We start from the raw sequence: 11625 nt of genomic DNA, 5'->3' as shown, positions 1-11625 counted from the left end.
CCCACCCTAACTATACCCAGTCTTTCCCAGCTAGGCTAGCAGTCGGTCATCATGGTAGAGGCAGGGTGAATAAAGTCAAAACTGAGCAGAGGCCTCTCTTTCTGCTCTTCCGAAGACTTCTCTCCTGCAAAGGGAGGTACCGCAGGCCCATAAAATACCCTGCTTTAACGTATACTAGTCCCCTTGGAAGAAGCCATCACTCACAAAGGAGGCAGGACAGGTAAGGGTTCAATGTTCAGTTTCCTTTAATGACCCCCATCTCCCTGAAGGGCAGGTGCAGGCAGCTAGGTGACGGCAAGAGATGTTCACTTGAAGATCTTGCCCTGATTGAAGGCTTTGCCCACGTGCTGGAAGGCCCCCTCCCAGGAAAAGTACTCTCGAACCAGCGTCTGGGCCTCCTCACTGCCAGGATCCAGTTTCCGCCACGTATAGGACTCGTAGTCCACCTGCCAATCTGGACTCAGCTGGGAAAAAAAGGCCAGGTTGAGAAGCATGTGGTCAGGTTATCAGATACTGTCCCACACCTGTTCCAGCTCATGTGTTCCAGCTCAGACACATGTCATCAGCTCCTAAAACTCCTGTGACTGTGACGGCTCCTTCCTGTACATGTTCCTTGAACTCTCCTGAATGCCTACAAGGCACAGGAATAAAAGTGTGTCTCCCATACCCTTGCCCCACCCTCAAGAGACAGACTCCTCCCCTACAACTTTCCTCACCGGAAAGGCAAGCTCCTGGCCTCGGAAGACCCAGACTCCAGAAATGGAGCTGCTATTGTTGGTTCCAAAGAGGATGACACTGGCAAAGGCATTCTTCCTCAGCTTGTCCAACCGCTGGAACATTCCTGAAGGGGTGAGAGAGAACACGCTGCCTTTAGGATCACATCACCCACTACCTTGTCCTCCCTTCTTCCTAGACCCACCCTCTGCTCACCGGTGATGAGGTTGCAGCTCATGAAGGTCTGGGTGAGCTCTTCGGGGAAGCGGTACTCGGAGTACCACAGAGACCAGCCATCCTTATCAAAATGCTCCCAAAAGTACGGCAGCGCCACAGAGAGGGTGTCCTCGTTGGAGTATTTGCGCTTAAATTCGTCCAACACGAAGGTACTGAGTGGAGGGAAAAAGCAAGGTCAATGTGGAGGTCCTACTGAGGCAACCAAGGGTGGTCAGGCTAAAAAAGAAGCTAAAGGCAATTTTCATTTAAAATGTACTGGTTTAAAGAGGTCACTGGACTGGCAAACGGGTACAACCTTACGAGGGAAGAGAGCTAAAGGGGTACGAACAAGGGGTCTAGGGCACTCCTTTGCTCCCTGCCTAAATCGGCTGGGATTGAGGAGGGCGGGACCTGCTGGGGGGCGGGGCGCGCTGGAAGGAGGCAGCCCCAAGAAAGGCACAGGGAACTGCTGCCCCCTGGCGGAGACCTAGAATGAGCACTCCCTTTTCTTCCTGGCAGGCCCCTGGGGGAGGGGGGGTGCTTTCCCATTGAGTCACACTTAAAAACTGACTCACCCAACTTTCTTCCCCCACCGTTGGCCTCTTCAGGTTACATACACTACAATGTGACAGCAATGTAAGCAGTGAACATCTTCAAAGGGACTCCACCCCAGACCTTACACCCGTGGCCTTAGTCACTGCCCAGGAACAAGTCCGGATGCTGAAAAGCCCTTAGGTTCAGATTATTTTTGAAGCGATCTGGCTCAGATCTGGCACACTGAGCAGAGAAGGCTCTGCCGCTACAGAGAGGTCCCTCTTCTCACGGTAGCAGTTCTACTTCTTTTCTTTGCAGTTATAAAACCCACGATGCCAGCAAACAAGACAACTAATATTTTTATACACTTGCCACTGGGGACTTTCCAAAGATGACGTATGTAGTTTTGTGCCTTCTACAATTTATTAATTTGATACTATATCACTCTATATCTGTATCTTTTTACAAATGTTTTAATGGCTGGAGCGCCTGGGTGGCTCAGATGGTTAAGCATCTGACTTGGTTTCGACTGAGGTCATGATCTCACAGTTCGTAGGTTCGAGCCCCGCGTTAGAGTCCCACTATCAGCACAGAGCCTCCTTGGGCTTGTCTCCCTCTCTCTGCCCCTCTTCCCGCTCGTGCTCTATCACAATCTTTCAAAATAAATACACAAAAAAATTATTTAAAAAAAAAAGCCCTTACTAAATGTTTCATTGGTCCAATTATTCACTAACATAAATAACAGTAACAAACCCTGGAGTTAGAAACCATTAAGTGGTGCGGATCTGCCCACTGTTGCATTGCAGCACAGTAGAGGCTGGACTTCAACCCTGGGTCCTATGTTCCTTCCCAAATACCCATCAGAGGCCTCCTCTGAGGAGCTTCCATCTCAACCACCCAAAAAAGGGACCGGGGATTTTTTTCTTCACACCTTCCCAAACTGTTGGAACTTTCTAATTTGTGACCACGTTGCATCCATTTCTCAACCAAATGACCACAGGCTCTCAACAGCTCCTGGAACAAGTTGAGCTGGAAGGCCTTAAAAGGACTAGAACTAACTCGAGACAAATAGTATTCATCTTTGAAGACATAACCTTGGTGATCTTAAAAATCCAGGGGAGGGGCACCTGGGTAGCTCAGTTAAGTGTCCAACTCTCGATTTCGGCTCAGGTCACCATCTCACTGTTTGGGAGATCGAACTCTGGGGCTCCGTGGGGCTGCTTGGGATTCTCGCTCTGTCTCCACCCCTACCCCGCTCGAGCTCATGCTCACGTGTGTGCACACACACGTGGACATGTTCCCGCGCTCTCTCAACATTAAAAAAAAAAAAAAAAAAAAATCCAGGGGAAAAATCATCTAGGTAGGCAGCCCAGTAGAGCGTCATGGCAATACAACAAATTGGTATTAACCAACATTCCCCAAAAGAAGAAATGCAAAGTTTATTAAAGATTTTCAGTTTATTGATTTGTTTTCTGCCCAGAGTATACAGACCTAATATATGTGAAAACCTCTAAAAATTAACGGTGTCTATGTTACAACAGCATATGTAATTCGGGTTAGTTATCAGAGCATACTCACACACGCCCAGCCAAAAAGCCTATTCAACTCTTGACCTGCCCCTGTGCTAAGTTCAAACTACGTCACTTCGGTTCAAAAAGAGATACATCTGTAAAGAACAGCTGCACCCGAAACCTTCCTTGGTCTTGTATGAGCTGCTAAGCCTAAGAGCTACACTCCAAGTTTCTCCCCAAACGGGGAAACAGCAGCTCCTAACGGTGACCACCCAGCACTAGGATGCTCGTCATTTAGAAGTCTCCACGCTCCTATCGTACCCTCCAGCAGCGTGCACCTTCATGCTGGGTTAACCCATAAAAAACCATTACAGGGCGCCTGAGTGGCTCAGTCGCTTAAGTGTCCGACTCTTGATTTCGGCTCAGGTCATGATCTCACAGTCTGTGGGTTCGAGCCCCACACTGGGCTCTGCGCTGCCAGCACGGGCTGCTTGGCATTGAGTCTCTCGCTCTCCCTCTGTCCCGTCCCTCCCCCGCTAGCACTCCCTCTCTCAAAATAAGTAAACATAAAAATAATAAAAGAAAGAAAAGAAAACCAGTACAAAATAAGGGAGGCTGAACCCTGTTAAACACTAACAGAACTATTGAAAGGCCAGACAGCTTCGGGAAAGGCAGAGTGAGCAGGTGAGAAAAGCAGGGAAAAACAAGAACTACATATGTGAAGTGGCTACGGACAAGACCAGTATCATAACGCTTGCAATTTTTTTGAGAGTGAGAGTGAGAGAGAGAGAGAGAGAGAGAGAGAGAGAGAGAGGACGCGCGAGCAGCATGCGTGCAAGGGGCAGGGAGCAGAGGGAGATAGAGAATCCCAAGCAGGCTCCGTGCTCAGCGAGGAGCCCAACATGGGGCTCGATCCCACGACCCTGGGATCATGACCTAAGGTGAAATCAAGAGTCAGATGCTCAGCCAACTGAGCCACCCAGGCACCTCATAAGGCCTGCAATTCTAATGAATGACCTAGGGTAGTGACTGAGAACTTGAGTTTGGAGAAGCGGGCAAGTACTAGACGTCCCACCATTTTCACCCGAAAGTTTCCTCTGACCGCGCTTTCTTCCAAGAACCCCAACCTTTATTTACTGAAACGGTTGGAAGTGGGTGGGATGACGACCATCCCATCTATTTCTTTCTCCTTGAGGGGTTAACTCCCCCCCCAAAAAATGAACCAGACAGGCACTATGGAGCCATGGTCACCCTCCTTTTTCTCAGTAAGAATTTTTACATTGTCTGTCCATCCAAACAGTAAAAATAACATCAAACGACACTGACCTGGTGTCAGGGCTTCAGAGCCAGCCCAGCAGGGCAGACATGAGGCTCTCTGTATCCTCTCCCTGTTAGCTCTGGGGGCTCTCAAACCTGACTGAGCACGTTCAAGACCACTTTACCTCCACATCCAATGCTGTGCCCCGTCTATTTGCTAGAAAGGGAGTTCTTATCTTTTTCCCAAATGTAAGAAACGTACTTAGAATCTGCCTTCCACTTTTAAAATGGACCCAGTTCTTGGGGCACCTGGGTGGCTCAGTCAGTTAAGCGTCTGACTTTGGCTCAGGTCATGATCTCATGGTTCTTGAGTTCGGGCCCCGCGTCAGGCTCTGTGCTGACAGCTCAGTCTGGAACCTGCTTCGGATTCTGTGTCTCCCTCTCCCCTCCCCCGCTCCCTCTCTAAGATAAACGTTAAAAAAAATTTGTAAAATTCACCCAATTCTTGAGAATAAACTCAGAAGTTGCTTTACTTGCAAACAAACATCCTTCACTCCTGCACGGACACCCTAAAACTCTGGGCCCTTGCTGTGTAAGGGGAACACGCACAGGGACAAACTGGCCTTCCTGGGTCCCTAACTCTCCAGTATCCTTACCTCTTAGGCAAGTGAGCAAAGGGGTCCTTGGCCTTCGGCTCCGCAGCCAGCGCCTGCTCACATTCATCCATCTCCTCCTCGGGAGCAGGAGCAGCGGCCTTTTTCTCCTCTTTCCGCTCAGCCTGGGGCTTCTGCTTCTCTTCCCGAGAACCTTTCTCTTTCCTTGGGGTGTCCTTTTTAGGCTGGCTCTCTGCAAACTTTTTAGCTGGTACAGAGGAAGGGAGAGAATTCAATGTCCTGCCTCTTTCCATGTGCCTCTAAAGCCAGGCAGTGAGCAGGGTAACAGAGGAAAACTGCTGGGTGGGACTACGAAGGGGCCTAGGCCCTGCGCTGCCATCAGTTCCCCATACGTCCCCAAGCCAAGAACACGACCCTCGGCAACAAACACGCACCACTGTTGCTAGACGTGAATACGAACAAGGGAGGGTACGTATGCTTATGAAACAAGTTTCCTGAAATATCGGTCACTATGTGGGATACCCTACATTCTGTGGGTCCACATAACCCAAAAGCCTGATGGAACATCAAAGGGTTGAGACTGAATGAACCAGCCCCTGCGTCAGGTCGCACGGCTCTTCCCCCTGCTCCGACCTACCGTCAAACTGGGCCATCTTCTCACAGAGTTTCACCTCCCCCAAGACAGCTCGAAACTGGGGCTGGTTGATGCAGGTGAGGAACCAGCGGTTGGTATTAGGGAAGGCCTGGCGGAAAGACGGCTCCAGGACCTGTCAGAACAGAAGGGTGGAAACCGAGTCAGGGGAGAGAAAGGTCCTGAACAGTGTCAAGCCAGAGACCCTTGTTTCTTTCTAGATCAAAACTCCACCTTCCTCTCAAGCCCCCAGATGGCAGCTCCCTAGAGTCCCCTCTTACCTGGGGGGCTACTTCCTGCTCACCTTCCTCTTTTTCACAGTACAGTCCAATTTAACGGGTGCTTGATCCCACCCCTCATTTACTACAAATCTACCTAGCACAAATGTTTACACGGCACATTACTCCTTTTTTTTTTTTTTTTTTTATTAAAGTTTATTTATTTTGAGAGGGAGCAGGAGAGAGGAACTAGCAAGGGAGGGGCAGAGAAAGAGGGAGTGAGAGAATCCTAAGCAGGCTCTGCACTGAGAGCAGGAGGGCTGGAACTCACAAACCAAACTCATGAACCAAGAGATCATGACCTGAGCAAAAACTAAGAGTCAAGATAATAACAACAACAACAACAACAACAACAACAACAACAACAACAAAGAAACCTAAGAGTCAGACACTTAACAAAAACTGAGCCACCCAGGCGCCCCCGGCACCTTACTTCTTTTACAAAGCCAATTCACACCAACATATTCCAATCTTCAATAAATTTTTTTAAAAAAAGGAAAGGAAGAAAGGGAAAGAAGGGAAAGAAGGGAAGGAAGGTAGGTAGGTGGAGGGGGGGAGGGGAAGATGCCTGGGTGGCTCAAATGGCTGAGCAACTGACTTTGGCTGAGGTCATGATCTTCTGGTTTGTGGGTTCAAGCCCCGCATAGTTCTTGCTGACAGCTCAGAGCCTGGAGCCTGCTTCGGATCCTGTGTCTCTGTCTCTCTCCTCCTCCCCCACTCATGCCGTGTGTGTGTGTGTGTGTGTGTGTGTGTGTGTGTGTGTCTCTCTCTCTCTCTCAAAAATAAACAAAAAAAAGGTGGGGCGCCCGGGTGGCTCAATCAGTTGGGAATTGAGTTTCCCAGCTTCGGCTCAGGTCATGATCTCACAGTGTGTGAGTTCGAGCCCCGCGTCGGGCTCTGTGCTGACAGCTCAGAGCCTGGAGCCTGCTTCAGATCCTGTGTCTCCCTCCCTATCTCTAAGTAAAAAACATTTAAAAAATTAAAAAAAAAAAAAAAAAAAAAAAGTGCAGACACACAGAGCTATCAATTACTCATTTTGCCAAATAAATAAGATTAACAAATACCATCTATGTTAACCACACGATCCAAACTTCAGAAACTAAAGAATGTTCAATAACAAAAATAAGTAAATAAAAATTCAAAAGCAAAGAAGTATTTCAATACATCACACGGTCCCTTAAACTAAACTCAGCTTCATAAACCAACTCATTTACCATCTTGTAGCTTCCTAAGACCAGAGGGAAAGTGACCTTGGCACAGAGATAGAGCACAGCAGCCAGCAGTGTTGGTTCTGCAGTGCTGAGTTCAAATCCTTCACCATTTATCAGCTACGTGCCCTTGGACCAGGTGCGAATTTCTCCTCACCCGCACAGCAGAGCAAGACTAAGATGATGCCTGCGAGGCCCCTGGCACCGTGTCTGACACAAAGTAGGTGCTTTTTTTCTTTACAATTACCACACTACTGCTCTGGACCAGCGTCAGTCCGAGAGCTGCTGCTCGGGACCCAGCAACATGTCATTTTCTTTGACCTGATAACCTCAAGAGTAATTACTACCACCCTGGTTTTATAGCTTACAGAGAAAAAAGGACTAAATGAATTCTCAGTCGCTCTCACTCACCTCTACCTACAACTTGTAAGTAACGAAGCCAAGAACCGAACCTAATTCTGCCTCCACAAGATCTTCTTGATGAAGCGACCAGCTCTGTCTTTACAACCAAGCACAGCTGGCTTTCCCAAGAAATATGGAAACAAAACGAAACATCTTAGCTGCCACAGAGAAATCAGGACAACAGAGCATTACCAGACTTCTCGGAAAGGGGAAAAGCAGCATGGTACTCAAATCTGGAATTCCTAGAGTCGAGCTGTTACCTGAAATGACTCATCAGACTCATCCCTTAATTTCTAACCCCACCTACCCTCTGCCGACCCAGATTCTTTATAAACGTCACCTGTTTATAGAGCCACAACAGAGTGCAGACAACTGTGATGTCAGCCAGTGTCACACGTTCGCCCACCAGGAAAGTCCTCGTCTTCAGGTGAGCATCCAGCAGCCCCAGAATTCGCCTCACCTCCTCCTTTGCATTCTCTGTGGCCTATTGATTTCAAACGACCAAACTTAACAGTGGGTAACCCCCCCCCTTCCCTGCTCCCCTCCCCCAATGATCGAACTAAGATAACTATTTCACTTACTAAGTTCTGGCTCATCCCCAACCCTTTTGCAATGGAGTCAGACTCTAGGATCATTCCAAATGTTATCAGACATTGAAGCTCTCGATGTCAAATTTCTTCATGGTGCAATCTGGCTTAATTTCCCACTACACTGACCACAGTCCTGTATTTTTGGATTTGAGAAGGAACCTCAGAGGTCACCCGGTTTAACCACCCTCCTGCCACTGGGTATAGCTTTTCTACAGCAGGAATCTCACTCATGACAGGCACCACCTCCACTGGGTCTATGTGACAAAACAACCCGGATACCATCAACAGCCCAGTGCTCCAAACTCACGCCCAAGAGATTAGGTCTTTTATCATCCGTATGTTCTTAGCGTCTCCTCTCCTCAATCTATTTAATTCCTTACTCCCGACACTCAGGAGCTGATGCCAGCCCTGCCCCCGGCTTCTCCCCAAGTTCCAAGGCTTACCTGCTTGTTGTGGTGCATGATGCCCAAGGTCGGGAACACCCAGGTGCTGGCTGGGGGCACTATGTCGCTATCAGCAAAGCTCACCCACTGCACCACCTGGGCTGCGGCCTCAGGAGTACTTCCCCGCAGCTCCTCATTGCTCACTGCAGAGGCAGAGCACAAAGGTCAGAACTTTGGGGTCATGCCAACACCAATCCAAGCCCATGAACATGCCTCTCCTGTCACTCCAGCTCACCCTTATCCTCTCCTACCTCCTTCATTCCAGATCTTCCCATTCCCACTCCCACCGCAAATTACCATAGTAGGCAATGGCGTTGCTCTCGAACACACAGAATCCATCGTCACCCTCAAATGCTGGAACCTGGGATAAAACAGTCAAGGAGGAGTGGGATGAAAAAAAAAAATAGTAAGTAAAGCACACAGTAATTTCTCACTAGCCAATCCCAGGCCCTAGAGTCATTTGGGATGAAAGTTCTTTTCTAAGGCTGATGATCCTTACTAAGCAACTACTGACATTATCGGAAACCCCGGAACCAAAAATATTTAAGTTACCTGGTATCCCTGGTATCTGAACTCACATGGAAAACCCAAAGATTTAGATATTATCAAACACTTCTGTAAAACCCCTCAATCAAATAGGCAAAAGACCAGAAACTAAATGGTGTCTCTTTTCTCCATATTCTTGAAAGCAGGGCGGTACTCCCCACACTACACGGATCTCTTCTCTGTTTAGTATGGTTAGTTACCCATCTCTAAAAGCCCCTCGGTCAGCTCATGGCAGATACCGGATACATTTGCACTAAAAACAGTCAAAACTCATTCTCTCTCCCACGAATAAAGAAACCTGTGAACAGGTCACTAAACAGGCTCTGCGTTATTCCCAACTATGTGCAAATACACACTTGTCTCAAAATGAAAAATTTTTTAAGTCAATGCAATGTGAAAAAAATAAATAAATTGTAATATGGAAAGCGCCCTTTTAAAGATGGAGGCCATCTTCAGGCCTCCTTGGATTCTCAGGTCCGGAGACCCCTCTCCACCGTCCTACTCACCTTGCCGGCAGGAAATTTACGGAGAAATTCAGGTGTGCGGTTGGTCTGGCCAAAGTGGAAGTGGGGTGGTGCGGAGAGCACGCGGACCTGAGCCCCGCTGTACTGAGCAGCAATGAGAGCCTTGAAGGCCCTCCAGTTTTCAGGATATGTGTACAGGGTCTGTGGGGGGAGGGGAAGATGGAGACTATTAATGACAGAAGGGTCTCAGTTCTAAATGTCACCTCCAGGGACAAATTCCCTGAGTTATTCCCAATCCGTTCAACTCCCTCTGGTAAACCAAATTCTCTTCTATGTGTCATGTGTAATCAGAGTCCTCTGAAATACCGGGGACAGAACTACACACCAACTGCTAAATAAAGCTTGTTGACAGGGTTGACCTTCCCTAAGGACAGCTCTAGAAGCACTCTCATCCCCTCAAATGTATCTTCAAGAAACCCAGAACTTCCAGCACCCGCAGACTCCACCTGCCGACAGACACTCCTCCTTTCCCTGGTTTCATTCATTGATGGTTGGCGAGTACCTGCCTACTCCACCGCTGAGCCGCTCATCCCTTTAAAGCACCATCACTGTTTATCACACACACCGACCGTTTCCAAGTTCCCTTCAGAACAGCCAGGCGAAACCGAATGGCATCCTCTCCTCCCAAATCAACTCGGTCTCCCCAAAAGCCCGTTCCCTCTTGTCACGCTAACGTCCCCCCCACCCCCGCCCGTCCCGTCCCGCAGTGAGTTCCCTGGCAGTAGCTTCTCCTTCTCTTAGTCCTTCTCTTAACGGTCCAGCTGGGCTGACTCCACCGTCCGGGGATTCCTCTCACTTTCCAACCTCCCCGATGATGAACCCTTAACCGGAGACAGCCGTACCTGCCCACAAAGACCCTCGTCTTAACCCAGTCCCTGCTGGTGCCCCACAAAACGGTCACAAAAGTTGTCAACCTGCCCGGATACCATGTCTCGAAGCGGCAGTGAACCCAAACCCTCTTCTCAGGCCCCAGACGGCCAGGATCTGACATCTCTTTTCTCCACTACCCCAGACCCTTCCACCTCTTTGGCCTCCGAGAGCCCCAGCCTCAGTTCCCCTCCGGGGCCTGGAAGCCTTGCTCTCCCAACAGTACGATCTCTAGACCCCCCACCAGTTCCCCACTCGGCTCCAGAACCCCTCTGACCCCGGAGGGCCCCACTCGGGCAGAGGATGGCGTCGGATACCGTGACCTGGATCGCCAGAGCCGGCAAACTTACCCCAGCCGCCATGGTGATTCCGCAGAGAAAGGGGGTGGGGCTCTCGGCGCTGCCGCAAAGTAAGCCGTCCGGGAGAGAAGGGGGGGAAGGGGAGAGCCGTGGAGAAACAGCAGCCGCAAAGCGAGGACGGCATAGAAGGCATACGCACGACAGTTCGGTATCCCGCGGGGCCGAATTGGGAAAAGAGAGGGGTGGGGCCTGCCGGCCTGCGCGGAAAAGCCCGCGCCTGCGCAGTGGGACTCTCGACTGGCCCGCCCCTCAGGCACCGCCAATCCGAGTCCCGACGTGGAGGTAGAAGGCGCGGAGGGTAAGCTGTGAGAATGAGCCGCAATCCAGGGCCTCCTCTGGGCGGCGACGTGGCACCGCTGCCAACTCCGCGCCGCGCGGGGTCCCAGAAGCGTTCCCCTCCAGCTCGGGAACCCGCGGTGACTTGACGGGGATCCTGCCAGCCCCCTGACATCAGGATTGTGGGACACTCACTGGAGCGGAAACAACTCCTGCGTGGATAATTCCATTTGTTCCCGCTCTGGTTTTCTAGAGAGGATGAATGTCTATCCGGAGCCCAGGTCAGAAACCCTCTGCAGAAGTGAGGTTTCCTCGCATTAAATCACCTTGCGGCTCCGGGATGCAGTTACTGCAGGAACGGCTCTGGTACTGGTCCTGCAGCAGGGGAGGGCCAAGAGAGAACACAGCGGATCCCTTCCGCTCGTCACCCTTAGGGGCAGTTTACCCACGATGGGCTGCCCTTTACCCACGCTCAGGTCGGAGAATGTTTTACCCATTTTAATAAGAGCAGGATGAATTCTGTCAAGTGAGAGAACGGTTGTAGAACCCTGAACCCCAATTTCAGGCCGTCACCATATAAATCTGGGCAGCAGGTAAACGTGGAGCCAAACTCGGTTCTTCTCACAGCTACTGCCCCAGCCCCCCAGCCAGCACT

The 11625-nt window shown here is 50.0% G+C and overlaps 1 protein-coding gene across 1 annotated transcript; it reads right to left on the bottom strand.

Annotated features, from left to right (window-relative positions):
• Positions 1-227: 227 nt before the first annotated feature.
• On the bottom strand, positions 228-10814 carry EEF1G (eukaryotic translation elongation factor 1 gamma). Its single transcript, XM_060606950.3, has 10 exons — positions 10686-10814; positions 9451-9609; positions 8696-8759; positions 8399-8541; positions 7706-7849; positions 5484-5613; positions 4889-5093; positions 931-1103; positions 717-841; positions 228-464 (listed from the first exon to the last, which is right to left on the bottom strand). Exons 1-10 carry the CDS (start codon positions 10695-10697, stop codon positions 306-308), a joined length of 1314 nt encoding a protein of 437 aa, XP_060462933.1. The 5' UTR covers positions 10698-10814; the 3' UTR covers positions 228-305.
• Positions 10815-11625: the final 811 nt, after the last annotated feature.

The sequence above is a fragment of the Panthera onca genome, chromosome D1, assembly GCF_046562875.1.
Source record: "Panthera onca isolate mPanOnc1 chromosome D1, mPanOnc1 haplotype 2, whole genome shotgun sequence".
NCBI lineage: Eukaryota > Metazoa > Chordata > Mammalia > Carnivora > Felidae > Panthera > Panthera onca.
This window is presented reverse-complemented; position numbering and strand designations above follow the sequence as displayed.